The sequence below is a fragment of the Leucopleurus acutus genome, assembly GCF_964270905.1.
Source record: "Leucopleurus acutus genome assembly, chromosome: 1".
NCBI lineage: Eukaryota > Metazoa > Chordata > Mammalia > Artiodactyla > Delphinidae > Leucopleurus > Leucopleurus acutus.
The window spans coordinates 132,108,165-132,128,948 of record NC_139142.1 but is presented as its reverse complement, the minus strand read 5'-3'; the positions used below and the strand labels follow the sequence as shown (position 1 = coordinate 132,128,948).

The following is a 20,784-nucleotide window of genomic DNA, read 5'->3' as shown; positions in this document are numbered from 1 at the left end:
ATAAAGTGCTTAGCACAATGCCTGACACATAGTAAGTACTCTGTTAATAGTATTCTTTTAAATAAAAAAGGATCCTGTGTATTCAAAATCAAGCACTTTCAAGTTCTGTTTTTTTCTTCCAAATTATTTACCCACTTCATTACCACACTGGAGCATAGTTGTGTTAACTATTGCTGCAAAGGAAGTCACCCCAAAATTTAGTGGCTTAAAATAATGACGACATTCTTTTTCATGATTCTGTGGGTTGGTCTTACCTGGGCTCACTCATGCATGGAGGCTCAACTGGACTGGAAGGTCCAAGATGGCTTCAGTCACATGTCTGGTACTGGCCGTCAGTTGGGTTATCCAGTAAGGTAGTCTGGTTTCCTTACGTGGCCGTCTTAGGGGCAGTGTTCTTGGAGAGTGAAGATGCAAGTTTGATGGCCTCTTGAAGCCTAAGCGCTGGAACTTGTGCAACATCATTTCCCTGGGTCAAAGCAAGTCACAAGGCCACCTCTGGTTCAAGGGAGTGAAGAAATAGACACCACCTCTGGCTGAGAAGAGAGGCAAAATCACATTGCAAAGGAGCATGCACAATGGAATGGGAGGAATTTGTGGCTATTAAAATTTTGACCACATGTTGAGAGAACTCCAATATTTATCAAGGTTATTCATTCTCTAACCCATGAACATGTCCACAATCAATTCTTAAAGAAATGCTGTATTCATTTCCCTATTCTGGATGAGCACAGAATATAAGTGGGAAATTTACATTAGAGGAAATCCAGATGGCCAATGAACATATGAAAATAGGTCTAACTTCACTAACAATAGGTAAATGCAAGTAAAAACAACCAGATACCATTTCCCATCCATTGCATAGTCAAAAATTGAAAGTCAGTGTTGTCATATAAACAACAGAATTAGGTTCAACCATATAAAATTGTTTATATTCATGCATTTTTGAGGTAGAAAAACTGCAATTTCATACGGTCAAAGGATGTTCCTTATAGCACTGCATATAATAGTAAAAAAAAATCCATCAATAAGAAAATGGATAGTATAATGTGATATAGTCATACAGTGTAATATTTCATAGCAGTTAAACTGAATTTATATTTACCAACTTGACCAGATCACAAAACAATGTTAAATTTAAAAGGAGAGTGTAGAAAACATCTATACTATGGTGCTATTTGTGTAAATGTAAATAATACAATTTAATACTATATAAGATATGAATATATATACTTGGCTGTGAAAGTATTAAATAAGGGACTGGAAGGATATACCCCAACTCCTGACAGCAGATTCCTGCAGGGCAAAAGGAGTGGGACTTTGGGTGGTGGTTCTAGGGGTCTTCAGCTTTATCTATTATGTTTTATCTATTAGTATTTTTTAAAATATTTATTTATTTGGTTGCACCGGGTCTTAGTCGCAGCACGTGGGCTCCTTAGCTGTGGCATGCAAACTCTTAGTTGTGGCATGCATGCGGGATCTAGTTCCTGGACCAGGACACGGAGTCTTAACCACTGCACCACCAGGGAAGTCCCTAGTATTTTTTAAATGAAGAAAATTTGACTAAATGTTAACATTTTAAATTCTGGGTATTGGGATTATATGGGTATTTGCCATGTGAACCTTTTGTGCTTTCTAGTATTTTTTTTTTCTTTTCACAAAATAAAAGATCAATTAGATATTCTGGTATCCTCTAAGAAACAGAACTCAAACTATTTGAACCTGAATCAATAGCAAATAACAATATAATTCTTTAAGCCTATAGTTATGAAAATATAACTGTAAAATCCTAAAAGATTACAAGGTGAGGTTATTATTCTATAAAAGTAATCTTTTTTCTTTGTAAAATTCAACAATGAACTCTAACCCATCTATGTTTTTTCTATTAAAAATTACAAAGGCATATTTCCATAATCTCAGCTTTCAAATCTGGGGTAGAATTTTCAACTTTTGTATTCTGTGATAGGAAGGTAAAGCAAATCATTTGTTGTCAATAATCACCTTGACAAGTTGTAAATTTCAGAAAGAAAAAAAAAAGAACTAAAACACAAGAAATTTGTGTCAAGTTCTCTTGTGTTCTTTTCCCTAATATTAAGGATCAGCCACACCAGAATTACCAATTTGGAAGATGTAGAAATTTATCAATGCTGTTTCTAACAATATTAAGAAAATAAGTTATCATAGCAAATAGGAATTCCATCTGAGGTCTGTGAACCCCTGATGTTTGTACATTGGTTCATTTTCTGAGAAGATTGCCAGCTCTTCTCCGAGCTTCAACAAGAATTTAAAAGGTGAAAAACCAGTCTAAAGCAAGTACCCTGCTCATAATGCACATTCACTAACTTCACAGGGCTCTTCACACTTCGTGGTTCTTCCCGCACAGACAGTTCAGTCACGCTGCACTTCTCCCGGACACCCAGACAATGCTCTTCCCTCCTCTCCCAATGTAAATGTCACCTCCTTGGCAGCTCCAAGCAGTTCGCTCTGTGGTCTGTGCTAAGGTTCAAAGCTCACATTGATATCACATGATCAAACTAAAAACATGTATCTGCCAATATCAGAAGTATTTTTTTAATTGCCATTAATCTGATTTGCTTTTAGTCACAATATTTAATGTTTAAAATTTAGAATAACATTAAAGGAAGGCATTTTATATTTATCAAAGACAGCATGGATTGAAAAATTTGACAAATACGAATAGAAGACCTAAAGGTCAGGAGAAGCCAGAAAGAAATAAGGAGATGAAATGCATCTGTTGTAGGGAGCTGCTTTCGCTGTACTTTGACCCCTCAGAAATATCCATCTACTTACCTTCACAGATCAAAGTGGAGTGAAGAAACAGGCTGAGAGCTCAGAACTATAGAAAAGCCCTCTTTTATTAGACTGCATAAAAACTTTGATTTCTTTTTGAATTTTCCTGAATTCAGTCTCCAATATTCGTCATCTATGGCTGTTACACAGTATTTCCCAGTACCTCAACACTACACTAAGCCATCCATGGAGCCAGTCTCCAATACAGTTCCCAACGAACCCTATCCTCTGGTATTTAGACTTTGTGTAGCCTCCTCCCACACTGCATCAGGGTGGGTCTGTGTGACCAGTAGAATTTGGCATAGGTGCTAGCATATGACCTCCAAGGGTAGATTATGAAAGACACTGTGGCTTTTGCCTTGTTTCTCTCTTTAATCATTCAATCTGAGGGAAGCCATAGGACAGTCAAGCAGACCTATGGAGAAGTCCATGAAGTGAGACATTGAGACCTGTTCCCAAAAGCCAGCAAGTAACAGAAGCCTCTTGCCTATAGCCACATGGGTGAACTATCTTGGAATGAGATCCTCTAGCCTCAGTCAAGCCTTCAGGTGACTGAAACTCCTGCTGACATCTTGCCTGCAGCCACAGGAGAGACCCTGAGCTAGAACTATTCAGCTAAACTGCTCCCAGAACTTATGAAACAGAGAATTTGTGAGATGGGGTAGTTTGTTATGCAGCAATAGATAATTAATGCTCATTACGCTAAATAAAAGAAGCCAGACACAGAAGGCCACATATTATATGATTCTACTTACATGAAACATCCATAATAGGCAAATCCAAAGAGACAGAGAGTAGATTGGTGGTTGCCAGGGCCCGGGAGTAGACAGGAATGCAGAGCAAATATTAATGGGTATAGGATTTCTTTTTTGGGTGAAGATGTTCTGGAATTGAATGGGTACACAATTTTGTGATTATACTAAAACCACTTAATTGTACAGTACACTTTAAAGGTTGAATTTTAAGGTATGTGAACTGTGAATTTTATGTGAAATTACCTATTTTTTTACATTACAGACTTTGATACCTGGAAGTGGAGTGCAGCTGTAACAAACACCTGAAATGTGGGGGTGAATTTGGAAGAGAACAGTAAACAGAAGTTGAAAGGACTTTGAAAAGAGTGTCAGTGAAAGCCTGAGGAACCCTGAAGAAACTGTTTAGAAGTATGGTGGTCTTTGAGGAGGCTGCAGGCATGGACTTAAAGGAGAGTAAGGAAAAATGTTACTGGAAATTGGAGGAAAGAGGATTATTGTTCTCCAGTGGCAGAAAGTTTAGCAACACTGTTGCCTGCAAGACCACAGAAAGTAGAAAATATGCCTAATGAACTGGGTGAATCTAGCTGAGATTTCCAGACACAGTGTTGACTCTTGGCTTCTTCTTGTTGCTTATGCTAAAAAGGAGGAGAGAGAGAAGCTAAAGGAAGGACTACTAAACAAAAATGAATCAATAATTGATGGTTTGGAAAGTTCCCAGACTCCCCAGATGGCAAAAGATGCTAAGATTAGGAAACAATTTCAAAGCAAAGATAAAATTTACAGTACTTCCAGGAAAAAAACAGTCTAAAGACAAAGTTGAGGGTATGACTATAAAACCCTTTATGACTGTGGAAAGAACCAAGATGGTGCCTCGAAAGCTATTTAAACAATAGGCCTTAATAGAAGCTTAACAGTGTTTTCTCCAATTGTCTCAGCAGAATTCTAAGTTAGAGAGGGGTATATTTTGAAGAGATTTGGGGGTATGGCTTTTTTTTTATTAGCATGAACCTCAATGAGATTAGCAAGAACTTCAATGGGACTCACAAAGTTTTTAAAAATTATATTAGCAGGAAGACTGTTAACTTAGACTGAAAGGAGAGTACAAAAGAGCCCTTTGGACCCTCAAACTTGTACAAGCAGAAAGCAGGCTGAGAAAGCCACTCAGATGCAAACACATATTGCCTTTCATGAAAAAAACAGTAACTCAGAGGGCAGAACTAAGAGCTCTGAGAACACAGCCAGGAGCCAAGAATTATTCTCAAGCCTTGAGTACTAATCAAGCAGCTGCCAACCTGTGTCTGGTTGGATGTGGGGAACAAATAACATCTTCAGTTCACAGGTCTTAGGATCTGTGAGTGAATGAGCCATTTGGGAAGGATTTCCTCCAGGACCAGAGAAGTCTTTAGAAGACTACAACATCTTATCTGAAACCTCATTACAGACCCTGGTGCCAGACCCACCCAACCAATCTACTCCTAAATTCCTGAGCCTCAGAAACCATGGGATAATAAATATGTGTTCTTTTAAGATGCAATAGATAACTAATATACCATTTCTCATAATCTTGTTTCTGCTGTCATATTAAAAGAACAATATTATGAGGTTCCTGTCAAATGAGATTTTCTCTATACTATACATTTAAAAAGTACATTTTTATCAGAATGTTTTATTTCAAGAATTAACACTTTTTTCAAAAAGTAAAAATATAGTTACTTCCCTGAGTATAAAGAATTCATCTTACAATAAAAGACAATTACAAAATTAAGCAATTAGAGGTACATAATTCTCTGCATTCAATTATACTCTATTACAAATTCATTCTTTAAAATCTCATGTATTTGGGGACTTTAATGTTTCAAAAAAACAAACAAAAACAAAATCATAACGGCTCGTTTTGCACCTGTGATGTTAAGGCATGTCTGATCTGTCTTTATCAAATTCCAGAGCAATCTTTAAAGCAGTGTTGTTGAGGCCAACAGATTGCATGTTACATATGATAGAAACAACTGTTCCTCTTGGGGGAAACTTGTTATTTATAGCTTCTGCATCCAGTTCTTCAGGAAGGACCAGTAGGACACTACTGGCACCCACTGCACCTCCAGTGTGTGAGGCATAATGCCGTTGCTTCCTACAAGAACCATATGTTTGCTTCTTTTCCACAACACCCCATGCCATTGCATATTTACCCTCTTTATCCCAAGACATCTCTGTGTTAGGCACTGGTGTCCAAATCATAAGCATTGTTTCTGGTTTGAGATATCCAGGTAAAAGATTTTCATTTGAGTTCTTAAACAGCCCGACTTGGTAACCATACAGCATTGCATTCCCAAATTTCACAAGGTCACCTACTGTAGACAGAAATCCACCACCAGCCCATTTATAGGAGTTATCCACGTAAGGTGTGTTGACAAGACGTCTCTTTTTATTGTAAACATAAAATCTAAAATGAAATAAGAATAGTCATTAAAAATTTGATAGTCTATTATTGACTTTATACATGAAGATGAATAGGAAAATGTATACATGAGACAGATTGTATTTCACTGTAGTGAACATACTTTCTCAGAAACTAACCACTAATTTTCAGTATGAAAATGAAACAGAGATAAGTGAGTAATTAAAGTATAGAAAGTGGGTTGTTTTTTCTATTGGCAAGGCTTGCCCATGCTAAGTGTATCAAACTTCTAATACCTGTAAAAAATGTACTGATTAGTACTACACATGATATTTTCCCCGTGCACATGCAGAAACACCTAATGTTTGGTAGACATTTTCAGTCCCTGGGCTCAATGAATCATGTGCCACATGTAAATTTTATAACTGAAAATGTATATATGGGGATGTTCAGAAATAAGATTAATATTTGTAAGGAGACTATTTCTCCTGGTTAAAAATACATAGAGATACTGTGTATAATGATGTGATGTGGTACTTTCTTGGTGTAGTGGAAGAAGCAGGAGTTAGCAAATCTCAGTTTGAATTCCAACTCTCACCCTTACTGGCTATGCTTATTTGATCTGATTAACAAACACTTATACCAGCGGTCCCCAACCTTTGTGGCACCAGGGACCGGTTTCACGGAAGACAATTTTTCCACGGACCGGGGTGGAGAGGGGATGGTTTCGGGATGATTTAAGCACATTACATTTATTGTGCAATTTATTTTTATTATTATTACATTGTAATATATAATAATTATATGACTCACCATAATGCAGAATCAGTGGGAGCCCTGAGCGTGTTTTCACTTGCCACTCACTGATAGGGTTTTTTTTTTTGTTTTTTTTTTTTGCGGTACGTGGGCCTCTCACTGTTGTGGCCTCTCCGGCTGCGGAGCACAGGCTCCGGACGCGCAGGCTCAGCGGCCATGGCTCACGGGCCCAGCTGCTCCGCGGCATGTGGGATCTTCCCAGACCGGGGCACGAACCCGTGTCCCCTGCATCGGCAGGCGAACTCTCAACCACTGCGTCACCAGGGAAGCCCACTGATAGGGTTTTGATATGAGTCTACAAGCACTTGATTTATTATGGTCTCTGTGCAGTCAAACCTGTCTGCTAATGATAATCTGTATTTGCAGCCACTCCCCAGCACTAGCATCACCGCCTCAGCTCCATCTCAGATCATCAGGCATTAGATTCTCATAAGGAGAGCGCAGCCTAGATCTCTCACATACGCAGTTCACAGTAGGGTTCGCGCTCCTATGAGAATCTAATGCCGCTGCTGATCTGACAAGAGGCGGAGCTCAGGCAGTAATGCAAGCGATGCGGAGCGGCTGTAAATACAGATGAAGCTGCGTTCGCTTGCCTGCCGCTCACCTCCTGCTGTGCGGCCCAGTTTCTAATAGGCCACAAACCAGTAACGGTCCGTAGCCCTGGGGTTGGGGACCCCTGACTTATACAGTTCTTACTATGTTCCAGCCATTGTTCTAAGAACTATATAAGTATGAACTAATTTATTCTTGTAACAATGTTAGGAGGTAGGTAATATAATTCCTGTTTTACAGATGAGGAAACTGAGGCACAGAGAATATAAATAACTTGTCCAAAGCCACAGTTTTTAAGAGGCAGAGTTGGATTAAAATCCAGGCAGTCTGTTACCTCTCTGCTTCCATCCTAATTTGTAAAATGGGGACAAAAACATCTACTTTGCAGAGTTAGAAATAAATGTATAAAGCACTTTGCATATTTCTGATAGGTACTTAATAAATGGTAGCTGTTATTCATTCAATCATTCAACAGTTATTGATGGAACACTATGTGCCAGGCACTGTTTGGATGTTGGGATAAAGTGTAAACAAAAGAGAATAACCTCATGGGGTTTCCATTCTAATATGAGGAGACGGTACCATAAACATTAGGTACATGAAAAGAAATCACAAAATAAACAAAAAAAAAGGACACCTGGCTCATGAGCCTCCTTCCTTTCAAGTTTCATAATAAAATGGTGTTTTAGGGCTTCCCTGGTGGCACAGTGGTTAAGAATCCACCTGCCAATGCAGGGGACACGGGTTCGAGCCCTGGTCTGGGAAGATCCCACCTGCCATGGGGCAACTAAGCCCGTGCGCCACAACTACTGAGCCTGCGCTCTAGAGCCCGTGAGCCACAACTACTGAGCCTGTGTGCCACAACTACTGAAGCCTGCATGCCTAGAGCCCGTGCTCTGCAACGAGAAGACACTGCAATGAGAAGCCCACGCACCGCAACGACGAGTAGCCCTTGCTCGCCACAACTAGAGAAAGCCGCGTGTAGCAATGAAGACCCAATGCAACCAAAAATAAATAATAAAATAAATAAATTTATTTTTAAAAAATGGTGTTCTTAGGTTTTCAGTTTGCTGACAGTCTCACCCGTAATGACCTTCATCTTCATCCTAACTTCGTTATTCATAAAGCACTATCAGACCTGAATCTCACCATCACTTTAAACTGTTTTATCACTAAGGTCTCAAACTCAGACATTTCTTCCTAGGACTATGACTTCCAACCCTTCCAACTCTCCAAATGAACCTGCTTTCTGCCCTCAATGGGACCTTCATCCATCCCCCTTGGGTCGTCCCAATTTTCCCAGGTGTTTTAGTTCCCAGTGGTTTCCCCTGATTTTCTCTTCTAGGCTGAACTATATCAGCTGTGGTCTCATTAGCACTCTTTTGAACTAACACTACACCAATCCATCAATCCTAAATAAATCTAGGTACCCCTTATCTATCAAGAAAGGCTCCAGGAATTCATATAACAAAGCTGACTGGTATAAATTCATACTCTTGCTAAGGGTCTTCACTGCTGTTCTCAAATCCTTCTATTCTTTTCCTGGGTACTCCTTGGTATACTCTTCATAATAGGTATTCCCAATCTCTTCCACCCTCAGTCCTCTACCCTATCTCAGGCCCAGTCATTTTACTGAGAAGATTGAGGCCATCCAATGTGAGCTAGAAACTCCCATCTTTATCTTAAAATGCATTTACATCATCATCCAATCTTTAAAAATTTTCCTATTGTTTTTAAGAGGCATTTTTTTAGTTGTCACAATTATTAGAGGGCTCTTACTGACATTTAGTGGATAGGGGCCCAAGGGTCCCAATGTCCTGTGGTGTATGGGAAAGTCCCACACAGTGGTGCATTCTCCTATATCCTGTGAGATCAACTATCCTACGAGATACCTATGTAAGTAAAGAATCTGTTTATAACTAGCTGAGCCTAGAACCCTCTCCATTTTATATGTAAATATGAAGTACTTTGTACTCTACAATGTATTTTTCTTGAATGTAACCACTATGAAAATTGAAGATCACACTCTATTTTGCTCAAAACTTCAGCCAGAGTTAGCCACCAAGGACATGAGTTGAAGCACCAATGCAATAAACCTGTATTGGTCTGCATTTTGTTGTCACATTTAAAGTAATTTTATGTATTAAGTTGCAGTTGACTTTATTATGTCTTCTCGTGTTGTTGTGAGTAAACATTATCATATTGAGATATTATTATAAATTAAAAATATTCCTTTTATTTCTTCTTTATATTTTAGAGAGTATTGAGTGTAGGTTATATGATCTCTTTGAATTCAGATATTAAAGGAGGTGTTATTACATATTTGTTAAATAAAGGGGCAGTGGTTCTAAAGGCACTGATACTCATTGTTCAGTATAATCTAGCCCTTGCTTACCTATTTGACCTCATCACATACAACATCTTGCCTTACTTTTTTCATGCCAGACTTCTTTCTGTATTTGCAATAAGGCACACTAGCTTTCCTTATTTGTGTTTCAACTCAACAAACATGGCCTAAAACCAATATATTTTAAATAGATCTCCCCACTAACATCCTCTCCCTCTATATCCCATCACCCTGTTCTATTTTCTTCTCATATCTGAGATTCTTAGTTTACATATTTGTCTGTCTCTTCCCATAGAATGTAAGTTTCATAAAGGCAGGAATCTTATCTACCTGGTTCATTGATGCTTCCCCTACCTAGAACAGTACTGGCCATCCACTAAGTACTTGGTAAATATGTTGAACACATGAAAGCATCATTTGTTGGCTAGTATTTAATGGAGACCCCTTGCAAGGAACTGGAGAGAAAAGAAAAACCATACACCCGTGGCTGCTCTCAAAGGGCTAACTGTCCAATAATCTTGTGGGACAGTTCTTAAATTTCAGAGCACTGTATGAATCACCTGGAGATTTTGTTACAATGCAGATTCTGCTTCAGTACATCTGGGGAGGGCCCCAAATTCTGCAGTTCTAACAAGCTCCCACGTGATTCCAATATCACTTTGAGTAACAGGTTGGGGGATGACTAGCAAGATGGATGTGAGGAATCCTGAGCACTAGTGAGAGCTAGCCTTGTTGAAATGGTTCCTCACTTTGCTGGGGAGCAAAATAGTTCAGTTTGACTGAAGCAGAGAGCTTTAAAAGGTGATGCCAGAGGAGTAGATATGGGACAGGGCACAGCTCACAAAGGACTTTCTGCGCCATGCTAGGAATTTTGACTCCTTCACCTTAGTTCACAAAATGCTCTAGTTTTCTATATCCTAAGGGAAAAAAAAAACTTTTCTTTTTTGTTTTACCCGTTACAGCTTCCAGCTACCAGTCCTTTCACTCTTATTGCCAAACTACATGAGACAGTCCGCACCTGCCATTTCCATGCACTCACCCTCTCCATTCATTCAATTCCGTAAAATCTGGCTTCTGTTCCCCCATCTCTACTAATCAGCTCTCTTGCGGGTTATCAAGATCTTCTAATTCCCTTTTTATGGTCCTCATCCTAACTCCCCCTGTAGCACTGTGACCCAGCACTTCGCTGACACTCCCCGCAGGCCACTTTGCTCTGTGCTCTCTCTTCTCACTCTCAATCCTATGATCCCCCGTATCCCTCCAATCACCAGTGGTTCCAGTGTCCCAGGTCTTCTCTTCTACAGAGAGAACTACAAAACTGCAGCTGTACCACAAACTCTGTTCCAAATTTACCATCGGATTTTCTACTAGCATTAATAATTCTCAGATTTCTTTTTTTCTCAATGTTGTTTATCAGAATCAGCATCGGGCCTCATCCCTCCCTTCAAAATTCGTAACTTTGAAGGGACAGTGGGCATATATAATTTGAAAAAGGATTTCTCTTTCTTCTGTCAAGATTCTTATATGTTCCCCAAAAGTCCAAGTCATAATATTGGGTGAAGCAGGAGTGACCACAGGTATGTGCTCTGAAGGTTAAAAGAGAATAAAGTCTACAGAGGATCTTAACATGCTCTCCTGAGAACCAATGATTTGATACGTGGTCTCCTCAGTTCTCAAAATGAACATGTCCAAAACTACTCTCTTCTGAACCTTCGTATATTTCTCCTCTCCATTAAAACCTTTCTTGCCTCTCTTGTCCTCAAATCTCTCATATCCAATAATGATAAATCCTCATTCAACCTCAGCTTTCTGTCTGACCATTCTCCCTCCTTCCATTCCTATGGCCACTCCTGTATTTTAGGTTCCCATTACTTTCTGCCCCAACTCTGATTACACTTTTATTTCCCGCCAATCAAATCTCAAAGAAGCCACATAACAGAAAAACAAAAATGTTTTCTCACTGAGAAATATATTTATTAAAGTGAACTCCAAGTTTTTAAAGTAGGAGAGAACTACCAATCTATTTTGGTTAATAATCAGCTTTGTGCAACTTTTAATAAAGCATTTCAAAGCACCTACATCAAGGTTGGAAATTAGGATGACTCAGTCACTCCTCTTTTAAAATATAAATTTATGGAGAATTTTAGACTTTAATCTAGAATTCTAAACTTTAAAAAGGTAAATTCAGCCTTTAATCTTTTGATTCCTCTTCACAGAGGACAAATTAATGACTTTTCATGAAAATAAATTTGTTTAGCTGAATGATAACTTTATTATTTCAAATTCTTAAGGAATTTCTGCACTAAAAAGAATGGAATTATAGACACAAGTTCTTAAGTTACTGGGACATCTTTGTAACTGAATAATTGATAGAATGATGCCAGATGACAAACAGCCTCTCCCCACTTATTTAAGAATCCCTAGTTTCTACACAAGATTATATTATCACAGAAATATACATCTACAAACTCATAAATTCAAAATAAATTTTTAAAAGCTTCTTAAATGCCTTTACAAACAATTATGCATCACTTTGTATTTTATTGCTATGAGAAGTTTAAAGAACCACAGAATTTAAAATACATATTATAAACACCCAATCCCACTCTAACATTTAGCATTAACATGGACTGAACCTACTACTAGAGTCCATCAGCTAAAGCATAGAAAACAGCTTCATAAGGAACAACGCTTAATTTTAGAAGATACTCTAGAAAATAAAGATAATAAATAATAATTAAGATAATAAGAAAAGGTAAGACCATATCTATACTGTCAAAATACAGCAATCCCTTCAGAAAACATTCATTTTATTTGATTTTGGTCCTATCCAACTATGAAAGAGATTTTTGTTGCAAGTATTGTGCCAAACACAGAGAAAATATGAACAGAGTCTAATAATAAGCTAATGCATTGACTAAGGATTCCCCCATCAACAAACTGAGTGTCTTTCAGTGGCAAGAACATTCACTCCATTCCCCTGTGGTCTTTGCTTAAAGAGTTATCTAGTTTACTTGCCTATACAGACTATACTTGAAATACAGAATCAATATCTATTTACATATACAGAATCAATGTTCCCAGTCTTCCATTTAAGAAACCCCAGTTTTATTCAGGACAACAGTGCACCCAGCTAAAAACTAATTTCTCTGCATTCCTTACAGCTGAATGTGCCCTATTGCTAAAATTCTGGCCGAAGAAATGTAAGTAGTATTTTGGAGTGGAATTCTGGGGGAATACCTTAAACAGGTGACAGGCACTGGGAGGCACTATTTTAAACACACACACATACATACAGAGAAATGATAAAGATGATAAATATTTACTCTTGGGATATAGTAACTCTAAGAAGCCTAGGTCAAGATAATGTAAACATATTTAATTTATGATTATACCAAGGGGTCAGTAGACTAGATAACAAAGCTGCAAACTTTTGCTGGAAATTTTATTTCTTGTACAATGGTACCATAAAACAAATGAATGGAAACATATGCATTTACTAAATTTTACTTTAAGGTTTTTTTTTTTTTAAACACACATCTTTGAGAAGATTTCTTTTACTCCCTGAACTTCTCCCCAAAGCTGGTGAAATAATTACTAAGCTCTTTTGAAATAATTACTACAAAAATAAAAAAAGAATCAGAGTTGAGCTTTAGAGGCCTGAACAGATATTGTATCAAGTAAAATAAAAACAAAGCAAATGGACAGAACATTTTCCTTGCTAACATATTTCCTTCTTCTTTTAGTGTCCTATTTTATTTCTGCAGCCTATTTATTCTACCTGAAATGAATCACTTACCCCTTTAGCACCACTGGGCACAACTAAAACCTAAAGAAAAAAACCCAGAGTTGACAGCAACCTTTAACAATAGAAACAGAAACCCACTGCCATTTTCAAAGAATGGGAGATAAAATGAAATTAACTCAATCATATGCCATATTTTGATTTCTGTGCATCATAAATTAATCACTCATTAAGAAAACAGTAAATGATAGCTGCCTTGCAGTCTGCACATTCATGGAGCCTTAATTTTCAGCTGAGAAAAGAGGCTCAATGATTCTCCCTTATATGTAAGTGTAGGCATCTGTTATCAAATGCCTAGATTTGAATCAAAATAAGGTCATGCGTCTATGCCATCTTTATTAGAGAATCTTTTCTAGATTCAACTGACAATTTCAGGTATTTGTCATTTTTTCTTATGCTTTCCAGTAGAATATAATGTTGGACCTAAAAATAATAAACACTGTCTGAAGTGTTTGAAAACTACAGGCCATTTCCATCATTACAAAGTCTACAAATAACAAATGCTGGAGAGGGTGTGGAGAATAGGGAACCCTCCTACACTGTTGCTTGGGAATGTAAGTTGGTGCAGCCAGTATGGAAAACAGTATGGAGGTTCCTCAAAAAACTAAAAATAAGAGTTAGCATATGACCCAGCAATCCCACTCCTGGGCACATACCTGGATAAAACTGTAATTCAAAAAGATACATGCACCCCTATGTTCATAGCAGCACTATTCACAATAGCCAAGATACGGAAACAATCTAAATGTCCATCAACAGATGAATAAAGAAGATGTGGTACATATATACAATGAAATACTACTCAGCCATAAAAAAAGAATGAAATAATGCCATTTGCAGCAACATGGATGCAACTAGAGATTAACATACTAAGTTAAGTCAGAAAGAGAAAAATACCATATGATATCACTTATATGTGGAATCTAAAATATGGCACAAATGAACCTATCTACAAAACAGAAACAGACTCACAGACATAGAGAACAGACTTGTGGTTGCCAAGGGTGGTGAGGAAGGGAGAGGGATGGACTGGGAGTTTGGGGTTAGTTGATGCAAACTATTACATTTAGAATGGATAAACAACAAGGTCCTACTGTATAGCACAGGGGACTGTATCCATAATCTCCTGGGATAAAACATAATGGAAAAGAATATAAAAAAGGAATGTATATATGTGTATAACTGAGTCTCTTTGCTATACAGCAGAAATTAGCACAACACTGTAAATCAACTACACTTCAATTAAAAAAAAAAGAGAATAAAAAAGAAAAAAACTACGGGGACTTCCCTGGTGGAGCAGTGGTTAAGACTCCAATGCTGCCAATGCAGGGGGCTTGGGTTCGATCCCTGGTCAGGGAACTAGATCCCACATGCACGATGCAACTAAGAGTTCGCATGCCACACTAAGGAGCCTGTGAGCTGCAAGTAAGGAGCCCGTAAGCTGTAACTAAGGAGCCTGCCTGCCACAACTAAGACCCAGCTCAACCAAATAAATAAATAAATAAATATTTTTAAAAAACCACCCAAAATAAAAAAACTACAGGCCATTTAAAAATTAAAATTCATTGCTTGCTGCTAACCTAATTTCTTTTAGGTTCAAAAAAACTTCTTTCAGGCTGATTTGCAATGCATATTTGATCCTTTTGAATAAGCTGGTAATTTAAAAATGGTAACTTAACGAAATACAACAGAAAATTGAACAAAACTAGTATGGGGATAGGAAGATAAAGCTACAAAATCTACCATTTCATCTAGTCAAGTACCATTTAGCCATTTGTAAAGCATGTTCCCTAATGGAACCGTAAAAAGTAACAGCTGATTTAAACACAGTTAAATGTGTTGTTACCTTTCTAACAAACCAAATAATAGTAAGAGTGAAATGGAAAAGAAAACACCATAACAGTAAAACTCATGTTAGTCTTTAGTCCCCAAATTCTCTTCCAATGCCTCTTTTACAAATTACTTGTAAAAATTATGATAAAATTTTAGTTTGATATATTTCAATAAAATGATTTTCAAACTTTTACAGTGGAGAAACCTGGTATATACCACCTCAACAAAGTGATTAAAATTACCATCACCAGTAATGGAACAAATTGAACTCATGTGACTTCTGAGAGACTTGACGACTAAATGCAATGTGTGTGCTTATATTAGACTCTGCACCAGAAAAACAAGTTTTTTCCTTTTGTTATAAAGGACATTATTGGGACAACTGGCAAAATATGAATAACGTCTGTAGACTTGATATGAACCTTGTGTTGATATTAATTTCCTGGATGTCCTTATCTTTAGAAAATACACACTCAAGTATTTATGGTTACCATTTAAGTATAAGGGGCACCATGTCTGCAACTGATTTCCAAACGGCTGAGAAAAAAATAACATAGAGACTGACAGATAAAGCAATGTGGTAAAATGATTAACATGTGGGAAATCTGGTTGAAGCGTATATGAAAATTCTTTGTACTACTTTGTGTAACTTTTCTATAAGTATGAGACAATTTCAAAATTAAAAAAAACAATTAAAAAACGTAAATAAAGCATGAACGAAAACATAAAAAAAAGGATGATGGAAGAGCAAATTATAGATGCCCATGATGGGTGCAATTTTAGTTTAATTATTCATGTGCTTAAATTATTATTGCTATCTTTCGCCTAAGGATCTTGGGGTACTTCAAATATATGTGTATTTGAAAAATAAAATATATTTTATTTTCCTTACATTATAGGTGGAAAAACAGACATGTAGAAAAGCTCCCAAAATGTGGCAAGTTGATTCTGGAATGGAGACAAGCAAAATGTGACTTTAAATTGATAACAGTGTAAAGATGAACACCAGACACACCAGACACACCAGAAGGTATTCATTTACCTTGCTCTATTGTAAATCACTGGCTCATTTTCTTCCTGCACAGTTGTCAGCATATCCAAGTCATGGAATATTTTCTGCATATAGTCCAAATATTTATATCCTGAAGCTCTTTCTACTATGGCTGCCAATAGGGTATAGCCAAAAGTTGAATACAAAAACTGACTACCTTGAGACATCATTTTAAGGGGGAAAAAAAAGAAAATGCTTCATTATTATTTAAAAACATGTAAAATATTTTCCCACTGAAAATTGGCATATCTTTAAAACTGGAATGTTTTACTTTAGCATTTAGGTAAAGATCATGGATGATATATTAACAAATTTAGTCAACTTTGCAATGGCCCTGCTTATTCCATGTCTCTAACACAAGAATAAAATGATGATCCATACACTTATCAGTTTTTTTGTTTGTTTTTTTGTCTTTTTTGGCTGCACCAAGTGGCCTGTGGGATCTTAGTTCCCCAACCAGGGACGAACCCCGTGCCCCCTGCCATGGAAGCATGGGAGCCCTAACCACTGGACCACCAGGGAATTCCCACAAACAAGTTTTAAAATGAAAATGGAATACAAGTACATAAGCCTGCAATAAATTTAAAGATAAAGTGGTTTCAGTAGGCATCATATCAAAAAATATACAGAAAAAGTTATTTTTATAGATCAGCTTTTTGGGAAATAAAATTTAGTTGATGCATACTAATTTAAGAAATGAAAGCACAAAAGAAGTTGAACAATTTAAATACTAAGTTAAATACTAATGAAATACTAAAATATTAGCAATACTTTATCATGCCAACTTCGGTTTAGATTTTATTTGGAGAATTTTTCCAATATTTAATTTTTTCCATGAATATCTTGATACTGAGAATCCTCTAAATGTCTAGGTAGCCTCCAATGAAGCTAAATCAAACAACTAGCTGCCTGGATGCTAGGCTTTGTTAAGAACTACAGACAAAAAAGCAAACATCTGACAACAAAACCCATGCCATAATCATCAACCACACTGAATGCACTCAGGATGGTATCATTTTGCATTTTCTGAAAATTAATACTTCAGTAATGATGACTTTGTAAAAAGAAGAAATTAACACTCACCAGGTTTAAAGAACAAAGGGTCATTTTTAAATAATCTTAGGGATTCAATTGAATTTTCAAATTTTTCTTTCAAATATAATTCGCCTTGTTCAAAATCATTCTTTTTCTTGCAAGGTTTTGAATTTCGGCCTTTGGCTTCATTATCTTGCTCTATCTTAGCTTTAGCAAAGTCATTCTTTTCATTACTTTTGCCTCCTTTTACTTTTAACTCTTTTTCTTGGTCAGATTCCATCGTCCCTTTCATCATCTTCAAGGCTTTATAAGCTTTCTCTTCTTTCACCTTTTTCATGTCCTTTTCATAATGACGAATTCCACTTAAGTGGGAAATCAATAATCTTGTTGTGACAGAAACCTAATTGTAAAAACATGAAAATTCAATTACAATATTAAACTGCATAATAAAAAGTTAGTAGCCCTGGAATAATGTTTCAGCAATATTTTCCATTTTAAACTGCTGCTAGAATAATGTCATGTACACACCTTTAGCCTCAAATTTCAGAAAAATACCCTCTCGGTTATTATCTGGATAAAACAAAACTTTAATCCATTAACATTAAAAACAAACCAAAGAATCCTATGAAAGCTTTTAAACCACTTAAATGTCATTAGAAAAATGAACTGTGAGATTTATTACCTTTTCACCTTCATATTCTTTTTCTGGGAATTCAGGAACATAATGTTGTACTGGAATATCAAGATCCAGTTTCCCTGCTTCCCACAATTTGGCAATAGCAACCATGGTGAGGCTTTTGCTGATACTAGCAATTCTCATAACTGTCTCTGGCTTGCATGGTACACGGTTCTCAACATCAGCATAACCTAAACCTTTGGGGAAAAAAGCAAAAAGTCACTATTAATAGGCTTCATGGTCAAAGGAGTCTTCAAAAACTGTAATACTACTACCTTAAAACATTCTATGTGTTTATCTAAAGGAAAAGATATTTCACTTGTATAAGTTAATTAAAACTCAACATATAAGGGATGAGTCTTAGCAATACTGACAACAGTAAGCCTAACAAATTAACCTTATAACTAAACTGAAATTGTACACTGTACACAACAGTAATTTTCTGATTCAGTTACTAATGATTCTTAGCTTATCTAAACAATTTGGTTATTCCACATTTTAAATAAGTTACTCTACATTCTTTAAAGAAAATATCATTGTTCTTCAGATTACATTTATTCTTGATTTTTGAGTGACTTTCTACTGAATTCCTTAAAATAACCAATAAAAACAAATGTGAAAAGATGCCCTGCAAACCCAATCTAGTTAATCATTAATTTATTTCAGCTGCAAGTCAGAAGAAAAACAATGTACCACTAATTTAAAGCTCTTTCTAGAAAATATTTTAAGTTTGGTTTCATCTTCTACAGGATAAAGATGTGGAAATCTGAGACATACAAAGAACTGAGATCTGAAAAGAACGAAAAGGCATACAATAATTATTTTCACCTGTAAATGTAAATAATGCTGAAAAATATCTGCATAAAAACAAAGCCTCTGCACCAGAAAAACAAGTTTTTTCCTTTTGTTATAAAGGAAAAAAAGCTCTATAGAGCTGACTTTTATATAATTTTAGATTACAATATCCGTCATAAATGTTGATCGGGGTACACTTAAACTTGAAGGAAGAATCATTTCTCTTTAAATTCAAAACCTTACTGCTCCTATCAACTTCTAAAGGTACTACTTCCTCTAAACGATGTTTGAAACAACATTTCCTAAAAATTGAGTTCCTAAAAACCTGCTGTGATGAGTTGGACCAATTTGTGTGCAATGAAAAACTAAATCAAATTATAAAATGCTTTGATAAAAGTATGATAAAATGCTTAGAAGTCTCTCTTCCAAAGCTGCTTGCTTTTTGTTTGAAAAAAAAGCTGACACCTCTGCATAGTAAAAAAAAAAAAAAACTAATAAAGTAGATTGTAAGCTCATTAAGGACAAGGAGTCATGTATATCCCTTGTTCTTAGTACAGTGCATTTTACAGAATGGGGGACTCAGTAAATTGTTGACTGAACTAAAAAAGAAAAACATTAAATTCTGACGTTTTATCTAGTCATAAGGGTTATCTACAAATGTGCAGTTAACAGACCGTTCTATACACCACTTTGAGAACAATACAACAAACCATCTTTAAGACTTCAGTTTACTCATCAGAGTCACACTTTAAACCCTGCTGTTTATATAAAGTCCAATTCTTTAGTTTGTTAGTTTTCTCTACAGTATGTATAGTTTTATGAAAACTGAACGGCACTTCATGGGATTCACGCCAAACAGTAACACATCAAGATTTCATTCACCGACTGGCACAAAACAAGCCAATAAATAAAACTATTCTGAGCCCACCTTCTGACCAGACTTCTTTTCCATCTACAGAGACTCCAACCACAATGCCCGGTGCGCCCACCTCATCCTAAGAGCCAAGGGGAGAGAACGGTTCAAAGACAGGCAGAAATCCCTCGCACGTCCGCCAGCGTCTTCCTCTGGTGGGGCTTCCCTCGGCCCGGGCCCCGCCCACCTCGGTTCGGGGCCCCGCCCACCTCGGCTGGGCCGGCAGGGAGTTAACCGTGAGGGGTGTGCCCGCTGGGAGAACTAAGGGAGAAGGGGCGGTCCCCGAGGCGGGCCGTGACCTCCGCCCCGACTTGGGCAACCCCCCGAGAGCGTCTGACCATGGCCGGGAGGTCGGGACACGGGAAGTCTCTCTGGGAAGCCGACCGCGGGCATCCAGCCGCCCGGGGTGGCGTCCGCTCGCCCCGAGAGATGACCACCAAACGGCCTCACGCCGGGGTGACGCCGGGGGTGGGGCGCCGGGTTCCCGGCCGCCTACGCCCCCCGTCGCCGCACCTTGATTCTGTGCAGGAGGTCGCGGCTGCGGTCGATGGCTCTGGCAAAGCGCCTGGAGTGCGGCGGCGTCGGGGTCTGCGGAGACCACTGGGCGAGGGGCTGCTCCTGCAGCGGCAGCGGCTCGGCCTGAGGCGGCGTCTCAGGGTCTGGGGCCGCGGTGGGCGGCGTGGGGGACGCACCCCTCAGCCCGCCGGCCAGCTTCACCCCAAGCGCCAGCCCGAGACCCAGCCCGAGGCCTCCGACCCAGCCAGGGCCGAGCGGCGGCAGCCCGGCGCGCTGGTGAGCTGCACGCCGCCCGCAGCCCCAGGCGCAGCTCCCGTGGGTCACGGCCCGGTTTGTCACGGCTGACAGGAGCCGGTACATGGCGTCTCTGGCGAGCCTGCAGCTTCAGAGCTCGCGCAGGCCTGGCGGGCGGCAGAGGCGCGAGGAAGGGAGGGGAGGAGGGGAGGAGGGGAGGGGGCGGTGACCGCGTTCAGGCCCTAGCAGTCGA

The 20,784-nt window shown here is 38.2% G+C and overlaps 1 protein-coding gene across 7 annotated transcripts; it reads right to left on the bottom strand.

Annotated features, from left to right (window-relative positions):
- Positions 1 to 290: 290 nt before the first annotated feature.
- LACTB (lactamase beta) lies at positions 291 to 20,700 on the bottom strand. 7 transcript variants are annotated; one of them, XM_082849798.1, is made up of 8 exons: positions 20,295 to 20,700; positions 19,797 to 19,863; positions 18,080 to 18,270; positions 17,446 to 17,797; positions 16,354 to 16,519; positions 5,913 to 6,003; positions 3,564 to 3,692; positions 291 to 466 (listed from the first exon to the last, which is right to left on the bottom strand). In XM_082849798.1, exons 1-8 carry the CDS (start codon positions 20,655 to 20,657, stop codon positions 368 to 370), a joined length of 1,458 nt encoding a protein of 485 aa, XP_082705924.1. In that variant the 5' UTR covers positions 20,658 to 20,700; the 3' UTR covers positions 291 to 367. The 7 variants fall into 7 exon arrangements, 6 of the variants coding, with proteins under 6 accessions (XP_082705924.1, XP_082705925.1, XP_082705923.1 ...); XM_082849799.1 differs by having other exon boundaries at positions 363 to 495; XM_082849797.1 differs by lacking the exon at positions 291 to 466 and adding an exon at positions 699 to 3,384.
- Positions 20,701 to 20,784: the final 84 nt, after the last annotated feature.